Source organism: Manis pentadactyla, chromosome 15 (genome assembly GCF_030020395.1).
Source record: "Manis pentadactyla isolate mManPen7 chromosome 15, mManPen7.hap1, whole genome shotgun sequence".
Classification (NCBI taxonomy): domain Eukaryota; kingdom Metazoa; phylum Chordata; class Mammalia; order Pholidota; family Manidae; genus Manis; species Manis pentadactyla.
In genome coordinates, this window is record NC_080033.1 from 12,077,912 (window position 1) to 12,105,425 (window position 27,514).

At 36.9% G+C, this 27,514-nt stretch overlaps 1 protein-coding gene and 1 pseudogene across 1 annotated transcript; both read left to right on the plus strand.

Annotated features, from left to right (window-relative positions):
* Nucleotides 1-16,882, plus strand: ZNF546 (zinc finger protein 546). The gene is given in 6 exon segments (XM_057493365.1): nt 1-195; nt 5,112-5,141; nt 5,143-5,199; nt 6,522-6,648; nt 9,403-9,498; nt 12,794-16,882. Coding segments are annotated over 6 exon segments (2,502 nt in total). The 5' UTR covers nt 1-120; the 3' UTR covers nt 14,911-16,882.
* A 2,105-nt stretch (nt 16,883-18,987) lies between these two features.
* LOC130681125 (CBY1-interacting BAR domain-containing protein 1-like) lies at nt 18,988-24,760 on the plus strand (annotated as a pseudogene).
* The last annotated feature ends 2,754 nt before the right edge of the window (nt 24,761-27,514 follow it).

Consider the following 27,514-nt stretch of genomic DNA (forward strand, 5'->3'; position numbering starts at 1 on the left):
TCATATTTCCTCTTCGTTGGTTAAATGAATTTTTGGTGTTGGTACATGGAAACATTTGTTTTTCTCTTCCTGAAGAGGTCTAGCCTACCCTAGGTTTTCCTTCCCAGCGAATGATGGGGGATGCAGGAGGATCCCTCTCCTCACTGGCCCCCAAATGCCCCTCTCCTTGTTTTTCAAATGATTCCTCCACACTCACTTTTTTGATAGTAAGAAATGCATAATTTGCAGTCTAAAGTTAGAGCTTTGTTTTATTGCGATTAATGTTAGGTGTAATCACATCATTGATCTCCAAAACCTCAGTTTATTTATTTTTCTTTTTTAATTGAAGTATATTTGAGATACAATATTATATTGGTTTCATTTGTACAACATAGCGATTCAGCAGTTATATACTTTACTAGATGTTCACCGCAAGTGTTATTACCATCTGTCATTATAAAAAGATACCACAATATTATTGACTATATTCCCTATGGTGTACTTTTCATCCCCAGGACTAATTTATTTTATAATTGCAAGTTTTTATCTCTCTATCCCCTTCACCTTCATTGCCCACCCTCCCACTCCCCTCTCCTATGGCAACCAATAGTTTGTTCTGTGTGTTTATGAGTCTATTTCTGGTTGGTTTGTTTATTCACAAAAACTCATTTTAAAAGTAAGGCAGTATCAGAGGTGATTTGACTAGTGTCAGTAAGTGACAAATGACACAGTCATCTGCTTTTTAAAGCTTTTAGGAGTTGGAATGTAATTGGAAGTCTGAACACAGAAATCTGTCATCTCTGGCAGGAATTTTTCCAGGGAATCAATGGGTTGAGATTTACGTTTATAACAAGTTTGTCATAAGGAAAAAAAGTACATGAGTAATATTCATATTGATGAACAATAATACTCCTATTTTAAATATTATATGAATTTCTTTTACTAATATTGGGATTCAAAGACACTTTACAAAGATTTATCCAAAGTGATATTTCAATTGATTATGCAGTGGAGAAATAGAGGTAGAGCCCAACATTGTTCTGTCTACTTCACTCAAATTTTCTTATTCAGTCTGCAGATGCCCTTCACCCAACTTCTGTTCTTTCAGAGAAGAATCTTGGCAGTAAAAAGGTCACAGTGTATTGAAGAAGAATGTTAAAGAATTGGTAGGCTTTATTTATAATGGTCACACTGATTTCCTTACTGTTCCCACACGTCAAACCAGTTTACTTCCAATATTTTAGAATATTTTAAAACTGGATATAGATTTATTAAATACCTAAGATTATGGAACGAATGCTCACTTTTGCAAAACATTGAGTTATTCAGTTATGTTACATGAAGGACTTACAAAGAAGAAAATTAAAACAGCCCCTGAATCACTATTAATATTTTTGGGAGGTATATTACAGCAGAATTTTTCTGTGTACTTTGTGTGTATGTGTGTGTGTGTGTGTGTTGGTTTCTGCAGAATAGAAATTATACTAATTGAACATTCAAAGGACACAGACTCTCCAGCTCTTATTTAGAAAAAGTAATTCTATCTAACCATAGGTTTCTTACATTTCCATGAATATACGGAGAAGAGCAAAGTGTCAGTGAACTCCTCTGGTTTGATACATTACCTTTTAGGATTATAGAAACAATTAAGAGTAATTATCATGGCACAAGATATCAAATATGATAGGACTACAGGATTCAGGATTGTACTTTTTTAAAGTTTTTTTAAGAAGGCTGTTTTCACAGGACATAGGGATACCCTCTCCTGTCCAAGTATCTTTTAAGGCTCCATTACACAAATAACATTTTGCAGGACAGATCTGTAATAATAGAAAACAGTGAGATGGTAATAGCTATATAAATACTCATATAAATCTTTTATAGGACAGGGGAATAAGACTGAATCTCTTATTAAAGCTCTGTTTAATGCCTTATTAGATTCTTTTTGTTTGCATTATGCTGAAGAACGGTGTCTCCTCTTTGGCAGATTTCGTGGTTAGCTTTCTGAGAATCTCTTTTGCTAATGTTGTTAGTTAAAACTAATTTCATTTCCAAGGCTTGGCTCTAAAATATTTTAAATGTCGTTTTAAAAAAGTTGGGCATGAGACTCAAATTTTACTATAAAAAAGGAAAGAGCGGAAGATAATTTTACTTAATAACAAGAGAATACAATTAGAATAGAATAATACTATTTAATTTTTATTAAGTAGTTATGTATTATCAAATGTCATATATGTATTTTTACAACAACTTTAAGAGATTGTTCTTATCCCTAGCTTATCAAAAAAACTAACTGAAAAGTTAGAGCTGTCAGACTGAAGGTCTAAAATCAGTCTGTGATTAATGACATTATAAGCCCTCCCATAATTTTACATACTTTCTTAATTTGCCTGTATCAATCAGTAATTCAACATGTCTTTCTCCCACAATAAATGTGGACCAATATAATCACTATTAATAAGGCCCTGTGTGCCATCATAACTGACCATGATTTATTTAACCTGTTGCCTCCTATAGCTATTTATATCTATAATATTTGGTTATTCTAAGTTGGTATATGATATATATCTTATGAATATACCTGAATGTGCTTTCATAGACATTTCCTAAGAAGGACTGCCTAAAAATTGAGTTTTGGTAAAATATCAGACAAGGGCTCATAGTATACTGTATCTTATGATAGTAATTAGAACAATACAGCTCTGAAAACATAGTTGCTACTCGTTTCTTCTAATATAGCAAATAATATAAAAACGAGAGAATAGACTGAGTATGATAGAAGGTAATAAAAGTCACTAGAGAAATTCAGGTCACATGCCTTGGTGGTTCATAGGAAGGAGATATTATTTCTCTAGCCACCTCTGTCAGGTTTTAACTAAATTATTCTGAATTCAGGGGAGCTCTATGGCAATAAATGGATTTTATGCCGTATGCTTCATACAAGCATTTTCCACTAGAACTTTCTGTGATAACGGATATGTTCTATATCTACATTTTCCAGTATGGTGGCTACTAGTCACATGTGCTTGTTGAGCACCTGAAATATGGCTAGTACAACTGAGGAACCGAACTTTTAATCTTATTTAATTTTGCTTAATTTAAAATTTGATTTAAATAGCCATATGTCACTGTTGGTTATCAAATTGGATAGCACAACTTCCTGTCTCACAGGTTTCATTCTAATGGTGTTAGATTCCAAGTAAGACTAATGGGACAAGATTATTATTCAGAAGCAGTTTGGAGGATATTGTGGCTGAAAGGACAGTTTCAGAGCAAAATAAACTATCAGGAATACATCTGTCAGGAGTACGGGAAAGGAAACCTATTGAGACCAGCCTGGATATGTAGAAGACACTGCAGTACATTCAGAACATGGGCATGTGTAAAAAAATCAGGTATGAGCAGCTAAAGGAAGTAAAGGCACTCAAAAAAGTATGTAACAGCTGTTTTTAGATTACCTTGAGCTGTTTATACGAAGACAATTGTTTTAAAAAGGAAGAGCTTTCTCTTATAAAAATGAAATACATATATGCCTTTGTGCATATTTAAAATTGTTTTTAAATATGGATTATACTCAAATACAGTTATCAAAAATATGTAATGCAAGTCAGCAGTTTTAACATACAGATATATAACTTTGTGGATTTTTCTCTATTTTGACTTCTGCCTGTCTGCTTCTCATTCATTCTTTCTCATATATGTATGTGTTTGTGTGTGTGTGTGCACAGGTGTGTATTTTATTACATATATAATCATATTGTACGTTCTGGTTTTAAAGCTGATTTTTCTATTTATAATATATCCTGAATATTTTCCATATCCTTTAAATATTTTCTCCAATTTAGTACATAACTTAGTATCTACTTAATATTCCACTACATAGACAAACTGTAATTTACTTAACCAGATAACTACTGCTGGCCTCAGAGTACTGAATACTGCCATCCCTGCATGCATCTTAATACACATTTACAATAGTTTCCACTGGACAAAGTCCCAGAACTTTGTATGGTTAAATTCTTTTACATACTTTCAAATGTTCTATTTAAAGGTTGCACAAGTCTATAGCATCTACGAAAATACCTCTTTCCCCTGACCTCACTCATATGGCATATCATCAGTCTTTTAAACCTGCTGATCTAATAATTGTAAACTGCGACTTCCTTATTTCTTTAACAAAGATCTTGTTAATTGTATTGAAATTTAGTAACCTGGATGGATGATATGTTATTTTTTAGTGAATTACCTATGCTCAAGTTTCAGTCAAAGGGAGAAATCCTGAGATACAGAGTTTAGGGAATTGGCTTTATATTTAGAGAAATGTGGATTCAAAACACTCTGCCTCTAACTGAATTTGATTAAGGAACTTTACTTTGGGCCTCCATTATCTGTTGAATGGAGATTAACTATATCGCATGATTCAATGTTTAATAGTTAATAAAGGGCCCATCATGTAGAAGATACTAAAAATATCTGTTTTTGTTATCACCTTGCAACCCTGGGCATGAATTCACAAGTTTAGAACCTTGATATTGAAAGATTGGGCTGGTCAGTGACTTCCTGCAGGAAAGCAGCATAGATGATTCTGACTAGGAAATAGAGGTTGGTTGGAAACAGCCCAGAGGATTCTGGGAGCTGTCATTCTAGCTGGGGAAGGACTCCGTATTGGCAGATATATTTTTCAGTAGGAAAGGCTGCCTGCCGTTTTCTGCCTGTGTGGCTGCAGAGTCCAGATACATACCTGAGCCATGAAAGATATTTGGGTTTAGATGGAACTGCCCCTTCTCAGCTCTAGAAGGTAGATATGGACAGTAGAGGATCTGCTCAGGGTAAGACTTAACAATTTGGTCTTGAGCATCATCAGAAATTGGGGTGGGCCAGAGACCCTTCTGCTGGGGTCCCTTGTCTGGCTTCAGGCAGGAGTCCTCTGCCCTGTGTCCACACTTGTGCAGGTGATTCCCAATGATATAGTGGGGTGGGGAGGCTTTATCCAAACTCCCCCTTGTCTCTCTTGTATGTGGGGCATTGCAGGGATGGAAGCAGAAAGAAGGCAAAACAGGATCATATTAGTTTAAGTCATTTTTGGATTTCTGAGACACGCCTGGTCTCAAAGCCTCTTGTTCCTTCTCCAGTCTTGGCTTCTCTGGATTCTGTGCTTCTCCAGTGGAGGAAGCCCAAAGAGGACTGACAAGTTCTTGCAGTTCTAAAACCATGGCCCATGTAAGTTCTCATTTCTCCTCCTTGAAATATCATGGTTTAAATTCATGTGATCATTTTTATTATCCTGAGAGTTCCTTCCTAAGAAACCCTCTTGTAGAACCCACTCCCCAGTTACTATATCACAATGAAGGATGGCGCCACCAACCTAGCATCCTCCTCAACTGCCAGTCTTGTCTCTTACGTATTTACCATCTTGTGTTCCCAGTCTCTCTCAGGAGTGTTGGTGGAGCAGTGAAAGGCCCCTTTCCGATATTTCCCTTGAGGGGAATATTGGAACTTCCCTCATTAGAGTCATGATTCCATGACACAGAGATGATGGTCCCATTAGATTCCACAGACCTGAGTTTTGCCAGTTAATGATAGCATTTAGCACTGCATGTTCAGTGTGAGCAAGAGCTCCTACCTGGAGAGGCCTATAGGACTAGATTGGAGTGTGATTAGGCCTGCATGTGGGGATTTCAGGGATCTAGCCAGGGGGTCCCTAGAGGGACAGACAGCAGGACAAAGGTCAATTTTGAGGTTGCAGAGGTTGTGCTGGCCTCCAGTGGTATCAGTGTCATTGTAGATCAGCCTGCATTGGCATCCTCTAGTTCCAGGTCAAGGTGAGCATTCCCGAGGAATGGTGGTAGTGGGTAGGAGGATCCTCCAGATACCTAATGGGGAATGGAAAATAGGCTCACAGGACTGGGAAGACCATAGACATTTTGTCCAACCTAACTGCCTAAATATGAAAGGATTAGTCTGAAACAGCCAGAGAATGGATGATTAGCCAGCCAATAAGTTAATTAACTAAAGACTTGGTCATTTATTACAAGGAAAAATGAAAGATAATGCATGTGACATTATCTTGCATAATGATGAAGCTGAGTTTTAGTGAAATTAAGTATCAGTCAAGTCCTATTTTCTACGATAGAGATTTTAAAGTACTTTTGGGGAAAAATAATTCATGCTTTTTTTTAAATTCCTTGAAGGGAAAAGAAACTGGAACTCACATTTATTTGGAACTAACATGCAGTCCCATGATAGGCAGTGGCTTATTTATATGATTTCATTGGAAACTTTGATTATTTTATTCATTTCCAGACCCTTGGATAATTATGTTATCCCGTGGTACACAGGGCATTTTGTTTGTACACAGTATATTTTGAAAGCATATAGGCACTCCACTGTAGAAATACTAATTTCCTTACTATTCTCTACATGTCACAGGCTTGAAATCTAGTTTACTGGCTTGCTGTGTTGCCTCTTTCCTGCAAAGCAGTTTTCCATCTTGAAAACACTGTTTAAAACAATGTTTATGAGGCATGGGTCTGTCATTTCAGATGTCCTTAGCATTCAGAGATGTGGCCATAGACCTCTCCCAGGAGGAGTGGGAGTGCCTAGACCCTGCCCAGAGAGTCCTGTACAGGGATGTGATGTTGGAGAACTACAGCAACCTGATCTCACTGGGTAAGAATGTCTGCACAAACAATTTATAATCTGTTTTCTGGAATATGTTTTCTCTGTTGTTGAATTTCAGAGCTCTGTTTTAAGAAACCATATTAATTTCTGCCCCACTCCCTATATCAAAAGAAACGAGCTGGAAATGGGCACTTGGGTTAAGTGCCTTCATCTTCTACATCTTTTACTGACCTTTACTCCTCTCTCTGGCCCTTCCTGTAATTGCTTTTTTTTTCTAAACGATTCCCAGATTTGAGTTCTACAACATTTTCAGGGAAGCGAGATTTCATCATGTATGCTCAGAATTCCTATAGCTGCTCTATGTTAGTGTCTGGCCCACCTGCAGAGAAATCAGTGAGTCTCAGGGTTCTGGTTTTCTTTGATCATCAAAAGAGCATCTATGCTTGTACAGTAGTGGATTGGGTTAACAATATCCACTTAAAATTCAAGCAAACACATCCTATCCTAGAAGAGACATACTCTCTTTAAATTACTTTGTGGGTGAAAGTTACAGTCTGTGAATTTTTCATTTTCCTTTGAAAGAATATTTGAGGAAGAACCTGGAAGTATTTTAGAAAACACAGTCTCTCTTTTAACAAGAACAACAAATATAAGACTATATTAGACATCCTTTTAAGCCTTCATATATATATATTTTTTTATTAAGATATCATTGATAGTTTTCACATGAAAAACAATGTGGTCACTACATTCACCCATATTATCGAGTCTCCCACATACCCCATTGAAGTCACCGGCCATTAGTGTAGTAAGATGCCAGAGTCACTACTTGTCTTCTCTGTGCTACACTGTCTTCCCCATGATCCCCCCAACACCATGTGTACTAATCATAATACCCCTCAATCCCCTTCTCCCTCTGTCCCCACCAGCCCTTCCCCACTCCTCCCTTTTGGTAACTGCTAGTCCCTTCTTGGAGTTTGTGAGTCTGCTTTTGTTTTGTTCCTTCAGTTTTGCTTCGTTGTTATACTCCACAAATGAGGCAAATCATTTGATATTTGTCTTTCTCCACTTGGCTTATTTCACTGAGTCTTAATACCCTCTAGCTTCATCCATGTTGTTGCAAATGGTAGGATTTGTTTCCTTCTTATGGGTGAATAGTATTCCATTGTGTATATGCACCACCTCTTCTTTATCCATTCATCTACTGATGGACACTTAGGTTGCTTCCATTTCTTGGCTATTGTAAATAGTGCTGTGATAAACATATGGGTGCATATGTCTTTTTGAATCTGAGAACTTGTTTTCTTTGGGTAAATTCCTAGGAGTGGAATTCCCAGGTCAAGTGGTATTTCTATTTTTAGGTTTTTGAGGAACCTCCATATTGCTTTCCACAATGGTTGAACTAGTTTACATTCCCACCAGCAGTGTAGGAGGATTCCCCTTTCTCCACATCCTCGCCAGCATTTGTTGTTCCTAGTCTTTTCGATGTTGGCCATCCTAACTGGTGTGAGGTGGTATCTCATTGTGGTTTTAATTTGCATTTCCCTGATAATTAGCAATGTGGAGCATCTTTTCATGTGTCTGTTGGCCATCTGAATTTCTTCTTTGGAGAACTGTCTGTTCATATCCTCTGCCCACTTTTTGTTATTTGCTTTTTGGGTGTTGAGGCATGTGAGTTCTTTATATATTTTGGATGTCAACCCCTTGTTGGATATGTCATTTACAAATACATTCTCCCATACTGTAGGATGCCTTTTTGTTCTGCTGAAGGTGTCCTTTGCTGTACAGAAGCTTTTTCGCTTGATGTAGTCCCATTTGTTCATTTTTGCTTGTTTCTCTTGCCCGAGGAGATGCATTCAGGAAAAAGTTGCTCTTGTTTATATTCAAGAGATTTTTGCCTATGTCTTCTTCTAAGAGTTTTATGGTTTCATGACTTACATTTGGGTCTTTCATCCATTTCAAGTTTACTTTTGTGTATGGGGTTAGACAATAATCCAGTTTCATTCTCTTACATGTAACTTTCCAGTTTTGCCAACACCAGTTGTTGAAGAGGCTGTCATGCTCCCATTGTATGTCCATGGCTCCTTTATCATATATTAACTGACCATATATGCTTGGATTTATATCTGGGTTTTCTAGTCTGTTCATTGGTCTATGGGTCTGTTCTTGTGCCAGTACCAAATTGTCTTGATTACTGTGGCTTTGTAGTAGAGCTTGAAGTCAGGGAGTGTAATCCCCCCAGCTTTATTCTTCCTTCTCAGGATTGCTTTGGCTATTCACGGTCTTTTGTGGTTCCATATGAACTGTAGAACTATTTGCTCTAGTTCGGTGAAGAATGCTGTTGGTATTTTGATAGGGATTGCATTGAATCTGTAGGTTGCTTTAAGGCCTTTATATATATTAATTCATTTAATTACCACAATAGCCCTAGGAAGTAGGTACTATTAGACCCATTTTCATTTGATGAAAATATAACACATAGAGGGTAAGTAACTCTTCAAGGTCATACAGCTAGTGGGTTGTAGAAGATTTGAACCCAGGGCTCCAAAGTCTATGTTCTCAATGCCTTTCTATACCAACTTCAAAAGCAGAGCAGACCTTTTCCTTCCCCTGTCTGGCCTCTTTAGGTCTATGATCATGAATCCATCTATGTGTTGATATTTTTTAATAGCCTTTTTCATTTTATCAAATACCATTTTGACCTACAATTGAATATAAATTAATTAGTTCTGAATTAAGTCATTTTGAGCTTATGGGATTTTGTTTGTTCCAAATCATGTTGCATTTCTCTCTTGTCAGCAGGATGTTCCATTGCTAAACCAGAGGTCATTACTTTATTAGAGCAAGAAAAAGAGCCCTGGACGGTAATGAGAGAAGGGACAAGAAGTTGGTACACAGGTGAGTGACAGCAAGTCTGGGGCATGCCATCACAAGTTATAGCCCCTGGGACAGGCAAACACCTGACATCATGTTTGAAAAGCTCCCTTCAAAGACCAAGGCCTGTAGAGGAAGGGCCTGGAACTGGGAAACATAAAGATCCTCTCAACATGAGATATTAAAGGAACTCTGTCTTTACCCCCATTTACCAAGGTCCTTCTTTCTCTTCTGTTCTATTTCCTTCCCATTTCAAAGAAGAGACTGCTTTCTTTCTTCTCCATTGACAACCATTTTATCTATGTTTCCAGGTCTTCTTTTATAGTTATACTTATATTCATTTCTCCATTGCCCAAAATTATTTTATTCAATACATATTTCCCATTTACTTGAAACCAGGCACTGTGCTGGAGTCTAGGGACTGTGGATAGAGGTTCCTGCCATAATGAAGGTGTTGCTATTATAGTAAGGGAGACATGTAGTAAACAGGTAAACAGATAAGATAATATTGGGATTTGATATGTATTATAAAGAAAGTTAAGCAGGGAAGGAGACAAAATGTTAGAGGGTTGGCAAGGCTAATTTAGGTAATATCAACAAAGGCCATTATGAGGCACTAACCTTTGAACAGAGCTAATGATGTAAGGTCTCAGGCCATGGGAATGCTGAAGAGCATTCTGAGCACAGTAAACAACAAACGCAAAGGTTTTGAGATCCGATGTCACCTGTGTTCCTTTGCAAACCAGATTGTGCAAGCTGATCTGAACATGCTCATACAACAATTTGTGTTTTCCTATGTTTTCATTTCTCTTGGGAATATATAGAAGTGAAATTCCTGAGTCATAGGACAGGTATATTTTCTTAACCACATGTATTGTCGTATAATTTACATTAATATAAAGTGCACCCATTTAAAGTGTCAAGTTCTATAACTATTTTAAATAGTTGAAGTATAATTGGCTTACAATAAACTGCACATATTTAAAGTGTACAATTTGATAAGTTCACCTTTTCTTCTGTCTGGGGTCTAATCTCCATCTGCCTCATTCTTACAAGTATACCTGTCATTGTATTTAGGGCTTACACTTAATCTAAAATGATATTATTTCAAGATTCTGAACTTAATCCTTAATCAATATGTAAAGACTCTTTTCCCAAATTAGGTCATATTCACAGGTACTAGGAGTAAAGACTTGGCAATATCTTTTTGGAGGCCCCCATTCAACCCACTGTGTCTGGGAATAATGACTTTTATTTTCTTCCTTTCTAATCTTTATATCATTTTCCTTGCCTTATTCTACTAGCTAGGACCTACAATATAATTATGGAACAGAAATGAGTTTGAGCATTTGTAGAATGAGTGAATGTCTTGCCAATGGGTTTCAGCCCTGGGCAAGTTCACTATGGATTCACTGTGACCAAAGAAATGATAGTAGAATGTTCTTGGGGTGAAAGGGTTTATTACCTGGCTTGTTCTCCCGGCAGTAGGTCGAGCACTAGTGTTTCTCCCTCTGCCCAGAGCACTGGGCTGAGCTCTCTAAATAGTGCAATAATAGCTTATTGCCTATGGGTGTGGAAGCAGTAGCCTAGCGACAGGCCAGTTACATCATCAGGTGGTTTAAGTTCAGTGAGGATCCTGGCCATAGGAACCCCAACTTCCCCACAGTGAATAATAAAACTCAGTTGACATTTACTAAATGAATCATCTCAGTACTTCAGTTGGGGACAAAGAAAAGCAACACTGGCCATGCACAGGGAAATTGTAAACAGTGGTAGAGATATCTTGTGTTTGAGGGAACAACAGGTAATTGGAGAATGTGGAGGTATAAAATTGACATTTTTCCATTTATGCTTTTGACTGAGCAATGTTGGATGTACATTTGCTCCCCTTTGTAAGGTAAGTGATGTAGGAGAATATATTTAATCACTGTAGTAGGGTGAAAGAGTAGGGAAGATATAATTGTGATGTGATTTGGGGAAATTATACTCAGCTGCCTTCTTCAGTGACTTGTAGTATTTACTTTTATTCTCATCCTAAGTACTTTTTAATACAGTGGTTTATTTGTTCTACAATTATTTAACATTTACTGTGTGTTAGAGGTTGTTATTCAGTGGCAGGAATTGAAACAGATTGTGTCTGTACGTAAGGAATTTTAAGTATAAGAAAGTGCACAGAACAACAGATTAATGAGAAAATTAATGAGACATAATTGAGAAAAGTCATAGTACTAGGGCTGGAATATGGAATCAAGAACATGCACTGACTTAGATGTGCTTAGTAGGGACAGCCTTTCTAAGGAAGTGATATTTAACCTGAGACATGAGGGTAAGAAGGAGCCAGCCAGGCAAAAACAAAAGTCAGAGGATTCCTGGGAGAGGAAGTAGCCTGTAAAAAGCTTTAAGATATAGGAAAAGTTGTGGCATATTATAGGATCTGAAAGGTTGCATTGCAATAATAGATTGAGAACAAAGTTGAAGTGACTTCCACAGGTCTTACAGATCAGCTGGGTAATATGGTGGTAATATATTTATCTGTGGTAATACATTTGGATTTTATTCTAAGAGCAAAGAGAAACCTTTGGGGAAAAAAATTTGAGTACAGAGTCTTAAAATGATTTGCATCAGTATCATCTGATGAAAATGATTCAAGATATCCAGGACTGTTTCTACAGACTTTGATTCAGTTTGTCCAGGTTGGTGCCCAAAGAGCAGGTGTAAGGATATGTAAGGATAAGTGTATGTAAACAGCCACCCTAAAGAGGAGGACCACTGACTTGACTTTTTCCTCTCATCACCCAGTTTACCTTTTTTTTAAAGTCACATCATTTTCTGAGGTCTTTTTGCCTTCTTTCAAATTGCATTACAGTAATTTAGAGTTCTCGAATCCAGCAAACTACAGATAACTCATCATCTGCTCCTGTATGGCTCAGGCTAAAACTGGTTTTTACATTTTTAAGTGGTTGAGAACAAATCAAGAGTATTTTGTAAAACATAAAAATGTTATGAAATTCTAATTTCAGTGCCCATAAAGTGTTACTACAACACAGCTGCACTCATTCAATTAAATATTATCTATGGTTGCTTTTGTGCTGTAACAGCAGAGCTGAGTAATTGTAACTAAGACCATATGCCCTAAAATGCCTAAAATTTTTATTATGTGGCCCTCTCCAGGAAAAGTTTGCTGACCTCTGCCCTAAACCTTTACTACTGTGTTACTTTTAGTTTATCTTTTATTTTTACTCTGAGATGCAACCTCTCATCCTACCCACAACACAGAAAAACCACATTAGGGAATTTGTTTCCTTTTTGCTTTTTTCAGATTTGGAGTCTAAGTATGTCACCAAGAAGTTATTTCTAGAAAAGGATATTTGTGAAATATATTTATCTCAATTGCAGACAGTGGAAAAAAGTAAAGCCTACCTCCTTGAGGATAACATTTTCAGAAATGATTTGCAGTGTAAACATAAATTTGAAAGACAAGAAAGACATCAGATGGGATGCCTTAGTCAAATGATAATCCAAAAACATGTATCTCTTCCTCTACATCAGAAAATTCATTCTAGAGAGAAATCATATGAATGTAAGGAATGTAGGAAAGCTTTCCGACAACAGTCATACCTTATTCAGCATCTAAGAATTCACACTGGTGAGAGACCCTATAAATGTAAGGAGTGTGGAAAGGCCTTTTGTCGTGTGGGAGACCTTAGAGTGCATCAGACAATTCATGCTGGGGAGAGACCCTTTGAATGTAACGATTGTGGGAAGACATTTAGACTTCATTATCACCTTACTGAACATCAGAGAATACATTCTGGTGTGAAGCCCTTTGAGTGCAAGGAGTGTGGGAAGGCCTTTGGTCGTATTAGAGACCTCAGAGTACATCAGACAATTCATGCTGGGGAGAGACCTTATGCATGTAAAGAATGTGGGAAGGCCTTTAGACTTCATTATCAACTTACTGAACATCAAAGAATTCATACTGGTGAGAGGCCTTATGAATGTAAGATTTGTGGAAAGACCTTTAGAGTGCAACGACATATTAGTCAACATCAGAAAATTCATACTGGTGTAAAACCCTATAAATGTAATGAATGTGGAAAGGCCTTTAGTCATGTCTCTTACCTTGTTCAACATCAGAAAATTCATACTGGTAAGAAACCTTATGAATGTAAAGAATGTGGTAAGTCCTTTAGTTTTCATGCAGAACGTACTCGGCATCAGAGAATTCATACTGGTGAGAAACCCTATGAATGTAAAGAATGTGGAAAAGCTTTTCGTCTTCAAACAGAACTTACTCGGCATCATAGAATCCACACTGGTGAAAAACCCTATGAATGTAAGGAATGTGGGAAGGCCTTTATTTGTGGCTATCAACTTACTTTACATCTGAGAGCTCATACTGGTGAGATCCCCTATGAATGTAAGGAATGTGGGAAAACCTTCAGTAGTCGCTATCATCTTACTCAACATTACAGACTTCACACTGGTGAGAAACCCTACGGATGTAAAGAATGTGGGAAAGCCTTTCGTCTTCAAGCAGAACTTACCCGACATCACAGAATTCATACTTGTGAGAAACCCTGTGAATGTAAGGAATGTGGGAAGGCCTTTATTCGTAGCAATCAACTTATTTCACACCAGCGAATTCACACCAATGAGAACACTTATGAATGCAAGGAATGTGGGAAGATTTTTAGTCGTCGCTACAATCTTACCCAACATTATAAAATCCATACTGGTGAAAAACCCTATAAATGTAAAGAATGTGGAAAGGCCTTTCGTTTTCAAACAGAACTTACTCAGCATCACAGAATTCATACTGGTGAAAAACCCTATAAATGTCAGGAATGTGGGAAAGCCTTTATTCGTAGCAATCATCTTACTCAACATCACAGAATTCATACTGGTGAGAAACCCTATGAATGTAAGGAATGTGGGAAGACCTTTAGTCGTCACTATCATCTTACTCAACATCACAGAATCCATACTGGTGAAAAACCCTACATATGTAATGAATGTGGGAATGCTTTTATTTGTAGTTATCAACGTACCTTACATCAGAGAATTCACACTGGTGAGATTCCATATGAATGTAAGGAATGTGGAAAAACCTTTAGCCGTAGATATCATCTTACTCAACATTTTAGACTTCATACTGGTGAGAAACCCTATGGATGTAAAGAATGTGGGAATGCCTTTCGTCTTCAAGCAGAACTGACTCGACACCACACAATTCATACTGGTGAGAAACCTTATAAATGTAAAGAATGTGGGAAGGCCTTTAGTGTTAACTCAGAACTTACTCGACATCACAGAATTCATACTGGTGAGAAACCGTATAAATGTAAAAAATGTGGGAAAGCCTTTATTCGTAGTGATCAGCTTACTTTACATCAGAGAAATCATATTAGTGAGGAAACCCTATGCATAATGTAAAGAGGACACAATGGCCTTTAGAAAATGCCTTGCCTTTCATAACAGCAGAGAACCCATACTTAATTTTTTAAATGTTTTACTTGTTAGGGAAAATATGGGACTCCCTTTTATTTCATACTCGAATAGTTTTATACATACTGATTTAGAGTTGAAAAATTATAATGTCTACTCAGTCTTGTTTAAACTTGAGCAGACTGATACTGGTGCAGTGCATCTCAAACCAAGGTGAAGGACCTTTCCAAAACTGTAGTTGCCCATTACCTTTAGAAAATGCAATAGAATTGGATTATCAGAAAAATGCAATGGAAAGAAAGACATACAAAATGAAAGCCCCTATTTTTTTTATTACTGAATTTAATGGACATCAATTAGCTCTGTCAAATTGCTGTAAAGGTTACTAAATGCTCTCAGTGTCTATGCACCTTACTTAACTCATTGTAAACCAGAAGCAATCTGTGCAACATCAGTACATGGAATACACTTCATATAATACTGTAACAAGATATTTGTTAAAGTAATGAATGTGGGAAAAGATTTATGCCACAGCACATTTTTACTATAATTCTCATAATTCCACCTCTGCCTGTGTGGTATTTGGCAAAACACTTCTCCCCTCTGTGCCTCAGTTTTAAAATGGTGATAATAGTACCTACCAGTAGAAGGTTTGCAAGAATGACGTTAATAAAAACAAGACTTTTAGAAGAGTATGTGCTTGATAAAAGTTACTATTATCATTACTGAAATTAGTAAATTCATGTGAGAAGACCCTATGAGTGTAAGGAATGTGTAAGAACCTGTTACCTTTCACTCCTTACTTAGGCTGAAGTAATTAGTTGTGGATAAAATCCAGTAAAATAAAGCAAATCTCCATTTCTAAAATCAAAGCCAATCTCTGAAAACTAATGTGACAAAGACTCCTCTAGAGTTTATGAATGTAAAGATTACAAGAGGAAGGCTTTAAAAAATTTTTTTAGAATTTTGGTATCATTAATATACAATTACAGAAAGAACATTATGTTTACTAGGTTCCCCCCTTCACCAAGTCCCCCCCATACCCCCTTCACAGTCACTGTCCATCTGCGTAGTAAGATGCTGTAAAATCACTACTTGTCTTCTCTGTGTTGCGCAGCCCTCCCCGTGCCCCCCCCACACTATACATGCTAATCGTAATGCCCTCTTTCTTTTTCCCCGCCCTTATCCCTCCCTTCCCACCCATCCTCCCCAGTTCCTTTCCCTTTGGTAACTATTAGTCCATTCTTGGGTTCTGTGATTCTGCTGCTGTTTTGTTCCTTCAGTTTTCCTTTGTTCTTATACTCCACATATGAGTGAAATCATTTGGTACTTGTCCTTCTCTGCTTGGCTTATTTCACTGAGCATAATATCTTCTAGCTCCATCCATGTTGTTGTGAATGGTAGGATCTGTTTTTTTCTTATGGCTGCATAATATTCTATTGTGTATATGTACCACATCTTCTTTATCCATTCATCTACTGATGGGACATTTAGGTTGCTTCCGTATCTTGGCTATTGTAAATAGTGCTGTGATAAACATAGGGGTGCATCTGTCTTTTTCAAACTGGAGTGCTGCATTCTTAGGGTAAATTCCTAGAAGTGGAATTCCTGGGTCAAATGGTATTTCTATTTTGAGCATTCTGAGAAACCTCCATACTGCTTTCCACAATGGTTGAACTAGTTTACATTCCCACCAGCAGTGTAGGAGGGTTCCCCTTTCTCCACAACCTCGCCAACATTTGCTGTTGTTTGTCTTTTCGATGATGGCCATCCTTACTGGTGTGAGGTGATATCTCATTGTGGTTTTAATTTGCATTTCTCTGATGATTAGCGATGTGGAGCATCTTTTCATGTGCCTGTTGGCCATCTGGATTTCTTCTTTAGAGAACTGTCTATTCAGCTCCTTTGCCCATTTTTTAATTGGATTATTTGCTTTTTGTTTGTTGAGGTGTGTGAGCTCTTTATATATTTTGGATGTCAATCCTTTATCGGATCTGTCATTTATGAATATGTTCTCCCATACTGTAGAATACCTTTTTGTTCTACTGATGGTGTCCTTTGCTGTACAGAAGCTTTTTAGCTTGATATAGTCCCACTTTTTCATTTTTGCCTTTGTTTCCCTTGCCTGGGGAGATATGTTCATGAAGAAGTCACTCATGTTTATGTCCATGAGATTTTTGCCTATGTTTTTTTCTAAGAGTTTTATGGTTTCATGACTTACATTCAGGTCTTTGATCCATTTGGAGTTTACTTTTGTGTATGAGGTTAGTCAGTGATCCAGTTTCATTCTCTTACATGTAGCTGTCCAGTTTTGCCAGCACCATCTACTGAAGAGACTGTCATTTCCCCATTGTATGTCCATGGCTCCTTTATCAAATATTAATTGGCCATATATGTTTGGGTTAATGTCTGGAGTCTCTATTCTGTTCCACTGGTCTGTGGCTCTGTTCTTGTGCCAGTACCAAATTGTCTTGATTACTGTGGCTTTGTAGTAGAGCTTGAAGTTGGGGAGCAAGATCCCCCCCTCACTTTATTCTTCCTTCTCAGGATTGTGTTGGCTATTCGGGGTCTTTGACGGTTCCATATGAATTTTTGAACTATTTGTTCCAGTTCATTGAAGAATGCTGTTGGTAATTTGATAGGGATTGCATCGAATCTGTATATTGCTTTGGGGAGGATGGCCATTTTGACGATGTTAATTCTTCCTAGCCAGGAGCATGGGATGAGTTTCCATTTGTTAGTGACCTCTTTAATTTCTTTTAAGAGTGTCTTGTAGTTTTCAGGGTATAGGTCTTTCACTTCCTTGGTTAGGTTTATTCCTAGGTATTTTATTCTTTTTGATGCTATTGTGAATGGAATTCTTTTCCTGATTTCTCTTTCTATTAGTTCATTGTTAGTGTATAGGAAAGCTACAGATTTCTGTGTGTTAATTTTGTATCCTGCAACTTTGCTGAATTCCGACATTAGTTCTAGTAGTTTTGCAGTGGAGTCTTTAGGGTTTTTTATGTACAATATCATGTCATCTGCAAATAGTGACAGTTTAACTTCTTCTTTACCAATCTGGATTCCTTGTATTTCTTTGTTTTGTCTGATTGCCGTGGCTAGGACCTCCAGTACCACGTTGAATAACAGTGGGGAGAGTGGGCATCCCTGTCTTGTTCCCGATCTCAGAGGAAAAGCTTTCAGCCTCTCGCTGTTCAATATGATGTTAGCTGTGGGTTTATCATATATGGCCTTTATTATGTTGAGGTACTTGCCCTCTACGCCCATTTTGTTGAGAGTTTTTATCATGAATGGATGTTGAATTTTGTCGAATGCTTTTTCAGCATCTATGGAGATGATCATGTGGTTTTTGTCCTTCTTTTTGTTGATGTGGTGGATGATGTTGATGGATTTTTGAATGTTGTACCATCCCTGCATCCCTGGGATGAATCCCACTTGGTCATGGTGTATGATCCTCTTGATGTATTTTTGAATTCGGTTTGCTAATATTTTGTTGAGTATTTTTGCATCTACATTCATCAGGGATATTGGTCTGTAGTTTTCTTTTTTGGTGGGGTCTTTGACTGTTTTTGGTATTAGGTTGATGTTGGCTTCATAGAATGAGTTTGGGAGTATTCCTTCCTCTTCTGTTTTTTGGAAAACTTTAAGGAGAATAGGTGTTATGTCCTCTCTGTATGTTTGATAAAATTCTGAGGTAAATCCATCTGGCCTGGGGGTTTTGTTCTTGGGTAGTTTTTTTATTACCGATTCAATTTTGTTGCTGGTAATTGGTCTGTTTAGATTTTCTGTTTCTTTCTGGGTCAGTCTTGGAAGGTTCTATTTTTCTAAGAAGTTGTCCATTTCCAAGAGGAAGGCTTTTGAAGAATCAGAGAGAGTTGTAGTGTTTTTTCTTTTCATAATTCGAAAAGCAAGCAAGTTGCAGTGTGTTTTTTTCTGCCCAAAACATGATAAATTAGAAACTAACAACCAGCAGACCATTATCCTTTTGGGAAAATAAAAGAATGGTACAATGAACACTGGTATAGCCTTTCTAGATTCAGCAATTGTTAATACATTGTCATATTTGGTTTGCTTCTGTATAATTTTTTATATATTTTTGCTGTAGTGTTTGAATATAAATTATAGATGTCATGACATTTTGCCTTTCTATATAATCATGCAACTCCTAAGAATAAAGGTTGCCTCGTAATCACTGTAACTTTACAACTAAAGAGATTAATAATTCCATATCTGTAACACTACAGATAGATACCATTGACTTAACCCAACCTACTGAAAGAATGTTTCTGGGAACAGTAGTGTTTAATGCTACAAATCTTCCTTAACTTAGGATGCATTACTTCCCAATAAACCCATTGTAAAATGCATTTAATACACCATACCTAGCAAATATCACAGCTTAGCCTAGCCTACTTTAAAAGTGCTCAGAACACTTAAATTAGCCTACATTTGGGCAAATTCATCTAACATAAAGCCTATTGTATAATAGTGATGAATATCTCATGTAATTTATTGAATACTGTACTGAAAATGAAAACCAGAATGGTTGTATGGATACAGAATGGTGGTATGTGTATGGTTGTTACCCTCATGACTGTGTGGCTGACTCGGGCCTGCAGCTCACTGCCCTGCCCAGCATCACAGGATATCTTACCACATATCACTAGCCTGGGGAAGGATCCAAATTCAAAACTTGAAGTACAAGTTCTATTAAATGTGCGACCATTGTAAAGTCAAAACATTGTAAGTTGGGGATCATCTGTGCTTGAAACATGTTTTGTGGTCACAGGAGCTTACGAAATTTTGAATATTAAATTCCTTCTAAAGAAAAAATGCTTGTTACCGGGCTATCAAAAGACTAAGTATTCTACAATAAAGCATTTGCTTAACTTTATCACAGTGTATCTTAAACTTTACTAAGAAAAGTCCCATTCACAATAGCTAATATCTTTGGTATGTGAACCCACACTTAAAGTGCTGTCATAACCAAAAAAGAATAACCCTCAGGACAAACTATTCAGATATAATGGCAGATGGTTAGCTATTTTGAAAAAGGAAATGGATGGTGTATTTCTTTGCTGCTCACACTTGCCTCTGCAATCAATTGCTTGCTCTCTGAATGTAGAGCTGATACTTTATACAAAATTAAAAACCCATTTGGCCCAGTTTTTATATGAATATACCATAATGTATTTAAACCTTACTATTTAGTTTAGGTTTCAACCGTTTTCACTATTTCAGATATATGTCAGTGACAATCCTTGTCTGTGATCACTGGTTTCTGTGACCTAGAGTTTCTTTAATTGTATCCATATAAAAGTATAATTGCTCATACATTATATATTCTTTCAGTTATGTTAGTATTGCCAAGCTGTTTTTTTAGATTCCTGACAGTACTCAATTTGGCAGGAATACTCATCAAATTCAGTATTCCTATAGCCTCACTTTAGATAGATGTTTTAACATACACATATTTTTATAAATTCCAGTTTCAGTTGAGCATTTTTTCAAGTGTGCTTCTAGGTCAATCAACATTCTAATTTGACCTTCCTATTCTTGGCTTTTTTCACTGTTTTTGTTTTGTTTTCTATTTTGTTTTCTAATTTGCTTGAATGTAATTCTGGATACTTCATTTGCTATACTGATGCAATTATTTTCTGCTATGTTAAATATATCATTAGTTATAGATTGTACACTCTTTCTCTTTTTAAGAGAGATTTCTGGGTTATAAATTACATAACCTGGAAATAAAATTTATTTTCCAATACTTACATTTATTACTTTTACTTTTCTTATTATGATAGCTTAACTCTTCAGAAGAAGGTTGAATATTATGGTGATGGCAGGCATCACTTTCTCTACATTAAATGGGATTTTTTCTAACATTTTATCTTTTATTAAAATGTTCTCTATTTGGAGATAAATCCTCTTTGTTGTCTCTGAATAATTTCCTTCAATATATGTAGGGGATGCCTACATTGTTTGGTAGTGACTGCTAAATTTTGTCCAAGGCCATTTTGTTATCTATTGGTATAATCTCATATTTTTCACCTGAAGTTTATTGATATATTGATTTGCACTTAATAATTTCTTGAATTTTAAACATTTCTTGTAATATACTGTGATTTTTGTCATATTGCTTGAGTCCATTTGGCAATTATCTTATTTACAGTTTTTCCACCTATAGCATATGTGAGGCACTATTATGATTTCCTTTTTCTTTTATTGATAACATTTTGGAATGGCAATGAACTATTTAAAAACTAGAAACAAACTGTCTTTAAAATACAATGAATTTTTATATATTGGCCTTGTATTTTATGACCTTGCTAAATTCAGTTAGTTCTAGAAAGGTTTATTTTTTGTAGATTACTTAGAGTTTTCTGTAAGTACAATCAAGACATCTGTGAAGACAGCTCCTTTTTCATTTTTAGTTCCTTCACTTGCCTTGTTGCACAAGCTCGGACAGTGTTGACTAGCACTCAGACGAGCCCTTGTTTCTGGCCTTAGGGAAAATGCATTAAATATTTTATCATAAAGTGTTACATTAGCCATTCATTTCCATAAATATACTTTACCAAATTGTGAACATTTTATTTTAATTCTAACTTAATGAGAGTTTAATCATGAATAGTGTTCACTTTTGTCAAGTACATAAAAATCAACTACTGACATGATCTTTTGGTTTCTCCTTTAATGTGGTAGATTACTTTGATTAATTTTACAATGTCATTCTAGCCTTGTACTACTGGGTTATGCCCCCACCTCATCGAGATGTATTATCTTTTATATATGTTGCTGAATTACATTTGCTAATCTTTGATACTTTTGTATATGTTTATTATTGATACTGGTCTGTATTTTTTTCCCTTATCTTTCTCAGGTTTTCGTTGTCATAAAATGAGATGGGAATGTTCCTTTATACTTTCTGAAAGAAATATTGTAAGATTCATATTATTTCTTTATTAAATCTTGAGTCAAATTGCCATTGAAACCATCTGAGCCTGGAGTTTTCTTTGTGGGAAGGATTTATAGTTTCAAGAACAACATATGCCCCCAAATTGAATTTTTATATCACAGGAAACAAATGAAAATTAAATTTAAAAGTGAAAAGTTCCATTTTTAAAGGACATAAAATACTTAGGAATAAGTTTAACAAAACACATGCAGGACTATTACCTGAAAATTACACAATTTTGCTGAAAGGAGCTACAGAATACCTAAATAAATGGGAAGATATGCCATAATCATGGATGAGAAGACCCGAAAGTATCTGGAAGTCAGTTCTCCTCAAACTGATCTATATAGTCAATGGAATCTAATCAAAATCCCAAGAGGTTTTTTTTATTTTTGTAGGAACTGCTAAGTTGATTGCAAAATATGGAAATGCAAAGGAATTAGAATGCCCAGACAATATTTAAAAAGGAGAACATGGGGGCGTGTGGGGTGGGTGTTTGGGCTCCGCGCAGCAGCAGCAGCTAGTGCCCTAACGCTTGCTCGGGTGGCGCGGAGCCCCAATCCTTGGGCCCCAGCCTGGGGTCCCCAGCCATGTGTGAGGCAAAATGTTGCGGTGCAGCTTGGAAAACCGGGATACCCAAACCAGACAACTGCAAGATGCAGTCACAAATGTGGAGAAGCACTTTGGAGAGCTGTGCCAAATCTTTGCTGCTTAAGTGCGGAAAACTGCCAGACTGCAAGACAAAGCAGACCTCCTGGTAAATGAAATCAACGTGTATGCTTCTACAGAGACCCCAAATTTAAAGCAGGGCCTGAAAAACTTTGCTGACGAGTTTGCCAAACTTCAGAATTATCGACAAGCAGAGGCTGAAAGACTTGAAGCCAAATTAGTTGAACCTTTGAAAGCTTATGGAGCCATTGTAAAAATGAAATGTGATGACCTCAAAGCAGCATTAACAGCAAGGAATTGAGAAGCTAAACAATTAACTCAGAAAGAACACATCAGCAAAACCCATCTGATCGATATGTAATTTCACAGGCAGAAACAGAACTACAGAGAGCTACAATGGATGCTACCCAAACAACTTGTCATCTAGAGGAAACTTTTGGTAATTTTGAAAAGCAGAAAATAAAGGATATAAAGACTGCATTTTCAGAATTTATCACTACTGAAATGTTATTTCATGGCAAAGCTTTAGAAGTCTACACTGCTGCCTATGAAAATATACAAAAGATTGATGAAGAAGATGATTTAGAGGTTTTCCAAAATTCTCTGTATCTGTCAGATTATTCATCTCGTTTAGATATCGTAAGAGCAAATTCAAAATCACCTCTTCAGAGATCACTGTCAGTCAAGTGTGTATATGGAATAGGACAGGTATCCACCTGTCGATGAAGAAAGGATCAACAAGCAGAACATGATAATGAAGAGGATGAAGACTTAGATGTTACAGAAGAAAAAAATTAATTTTTGTAAGTAAACTTCACATTTCCATTTTCAGCTTAAAGGATCTGGAATCCAAAATTACTAAATTCTAAAACATTATATTGGCTTGATATGTTAAACCTATAAATGAGATCCCACTGAAAATGGAAAATAATTAAAGGCAATTTATTCTGAGCAAAAATGAGGGTGTTAAAAAATACTATAAACCAGTCATTTCAACATCCTATCTAGCATTATATAATCTTTTTGTATAGGTTCCATTTAAAAAAATTGTATTTCAAAAGTACTTCATATTAATGTACTATGCCTAGTTGAGGTTTCAATATAATTAGGTGAGAAAAAAAATCAAACAATTCTACTCATGGTTAAGATACAATGTTTTCATCAGAAAAGGGTCCTGGATAGTTATGGTTAAATAGAAATTCTGTTCTATAAAGCCTTAATCAAAAAAGCAAGTTTTTCTCCTTTCCTCTCCCCCCCACTGTTAGTACTTTAAATTTCATCTGATAAATAAATTTACTTTTACTTATTACTTTAAATTACCAACAAGAGGGTAATCACTCTTGATTAAAGGAAATGGGGCACTAAGATATCAGTGTGTTACAACTATACATAAAACATAAATTTTAGCTTTAAAAAAAAGCAACATTCAACACTCAGCCCAATTCTGGTTTTAAAATGAAAATTCTGTCATAATAAACCATTATACATGGTAGTACAATTTTGGAAAGCTCTAATTTGGTGGAATGTTGCCTAAGACATGGGAAACCATGAATCATTAACAATTCTATAAAAACCTTACCAAACTACCATCTAACTAATAAGAGTATACAGTCACTTTTATTTCTGAAAATATTAAACAATCAGAGCCTTCAGTGTGTCTGATGCTTTTTTTATTTGGGTGGGGAATTGTACTGTTGTTATTTCACGGACCCCAGTCAAGCACATAAAAAATTTTTTAACTTATAAAATCATAAAAGCAGTTAATTGTAACAGAAAAATAAAGACTTTCTACAAAAAAATAAATGAATAAATAAAAAGGAGAACAAAGCTGGGGGGTTTATACTATCTGAACTCAAGATTTACTATGAAGCAAAATAATCTATACAATGTAGTATTTCTATAATGATATATAAAGTGGAACACAATAAAGAAATAAGAAATAGGCCTGCACTTACACAGTTATTTGATTTTCCTAAAAAATTCTGAGGCAATTCAATGGGGAAAAAGACAAATTTTTCAAAAATGGTGCTGGAGCAACTTGGATACAGACTAGGTGGTGGAAGGGTGGGGTTGACTTCAACTTATACTCACACCATACACAAAACTTAAGTTGAGGTGGATTATAGATATATAAACAACTATAAAGCTTCCAGAATAAACTAGAATATCTTCATGACCTTGGAGTAAGCAAAAAGCTCTAACCTTAAAAAAAATAAATTGAACTTCAATAAAACTAAAAACTTCTCATCAAAATATACTAAGATAATAAAAATGAATTTTTATTCTGTCACAGACAGGAATACAATACATATATCCCCCCCCCAAAAGACTTCTATCTACAGTATCTAATGAACTCATAAAACTTTTTAAGAGGATGCAATTTTCTTTTAATGGGCAAAAGATGTGAACAGACACTTCAAAAATGAAGATGTACAAATGGCCAATAAGCACCCCCACCAAAAATCCACAGCATGAGTATTTCAAACATATGTTGAGTGAGGTATGGTGGTGCAGATCAAGAAAGAGAAACTGGAAAGATTTTTACAGTTTATTATACTCATAGTTCCCTGGGGAAAACACAGAACTCCACCAGCATCATTCAACAAAGTGTCAGTATTATATACAGGACAGAGGGAGAGAGGAAAACTGTGGCTAGGCACCTTTATTGTGGTTTCTGTGGGTAGGAATGGATGATGCAAGGTAGTTATGTTTAGGGTTGCTACTTGGAGTAATTTCAGCAGGTTCTGGAGAATAGGGGCTATCCCTGGCTGTCTGCTACCTGACCCTTGGGCAATGGGGACCAGTGTATAGTGGCCTGGAATGTTAGCCCAATAACGGAGGTGTTTAGGGTGTGGACTTAACCAGCTGCTCAAGAAGGGGAACTGACCAGCCACTAGCCAGGGTCTAAAATCTGGAATATTTATAAAAACTACATTATGATGAGTCATCAGGAAACAAAACCACAACGAGCAATGACAACATATAAACTAGAATCGTTAAAATTTAAAAGACTGGCCACTGCAAATGTTAATAAGGATGTAGAGAAACTGGAACTTCCATTTACTGCTTATGGGAGGGTGGTTTACAGGGTAATTTTAGTACAGAGTTCAGGGTCTTTTCTTCACAGGAGGAGGTAGAAGGAATCACATACAGTTCTTTATTACAGACCTACAAAAAATGATAGAATTGTATTTTTCCCTTGTTCAGGTTTCCTTTTCCTTCTTTTTCTTTTTATAGAAGAGCAACAGGAAGGGCAGAAAAAGATTGCGGCATGAGAAGTGAGGTAGAAACCTCCTACCAAAACCACATAAAACACAAAAATACAGCAAATACAACTAATCCTGAAAGATTGACCTGAAGACTGCCACAAACTGCCTATATCTGGGGAAAACCTCACAGAAAAAGGATCATAGCAAAGTCATGATCCAGTGAGACCCAAGCCCTCCCCCAACCCTAAATCACAGGCAGGAGGAAGAGAAATGGAGTGGGGAGGGAGTAGAAGCCCAGGACTGCTAAACACCCACACCTAGAGATCTGCTCCAGAAGCATAAACTCACATTACATAATGCTCTGAAGATTAGAGGGGTTGGAAAGCAAAGACAGGTGGAATACTCAGAGAGACTGAGATTCCAGCTGCTTGTGGAGAACAGGTACCCACAATCAGCTGCTCCGGGACAAAAGAAAGGTGGGTACTTTGAAAGACCTCCCAACAGCAAGAGGGGTGCTAAAAGAGCAAGGATTACAGAGTTTGCTGCTCAGGAGAAAGGACAGAAGGACTAAATCGTATTGGCACACTCAGCCCAGCAGGTTGGGAACTTTCAGGAGCTTCAGGAGCTCCATCCCCCAGGCTGGGAACGCAGCACTGAGATCCCTCACTGCCATATGCAGCCTACTGCTCCTTCCTCCTCTCCAACACCAGTTCACATACCTGCTGCCCCCGCCATCGCGCCAGGCTAGCCAGAGGGCAGCCCTGCCTATGGTAGCTATAGGGGCATAGCACAGAGGCTCCTCCCTATGTGCTCAGCCCACTGGCACTGGCAGTGGAGGGAGGCACTGCAGCTGGAAAGCAGGAAAGAGCTCTTTCCTCCCAGCAGGTGCCAACGCAGGAAGCCTGTGACCCCCGCCATCACTCCAGGTGCTGGGCAGTTCCAGAGAATAGAAATTCTAGGCACCAGAGGGCAACACCTATACAAAGTTATTATTCCATAGTAATCACTAGAAATATGAAACAACAAAAGAATCTTGTATAAACCACAATCCCTCAAACACTAGAAAGAGGGCCAAGTGAAACTGAAACCACCAATCTTCTTGATAAAGATTTCAAAATAAAAATCATAAACATGCTCATGGAGCTACAAGAAAATATTCAAGATCTCAGAGAGGACTTCCAGAAAGCGATAGAAACTTTGAACAATAGTGTCTGAAATGAAACTTAGAATGCCGGGAATTAAAAGTAGATTAGATGAGGTAGAGGAGATGGTAAATTAAATTGAAATCAGAGAACAGGAATGCAAAGAACCTGAGGCACAGAGATATAAAAGGATCTCTGGAATGAAAGAATGATAAGAGAACTGTGCGACCAATCCTGTCAGAACAATATTCGCATTATAGGGGTACCAGAAGAAAAAGAGAAAAGGGATAGAAAGTCTCTTTGAGGAAATAATTGCTGAACATTTCCCCAATCTGGGGAAGGAAATAGTCTCTCAGGCCATGGAAGTACAGAGATCTCCTAACACAAGGGGCCCAAAGAAGACAACACCAAGACATATAATAATTAAAATAACAAAAATCAAGGACAAGGTCAGAGTATTAAAAGCAGCCAGAGAGAAAAAACATCACACACAAAGGAAAGCCCATCAGGCTATCAAGTGACTTCTCAGCAGAAACCTTACAGGCCAGAAGGGAGTGGCATGATATATTTAATGCAATGAAACAGAAGGGCCTCCAACTAAGAATACTCTA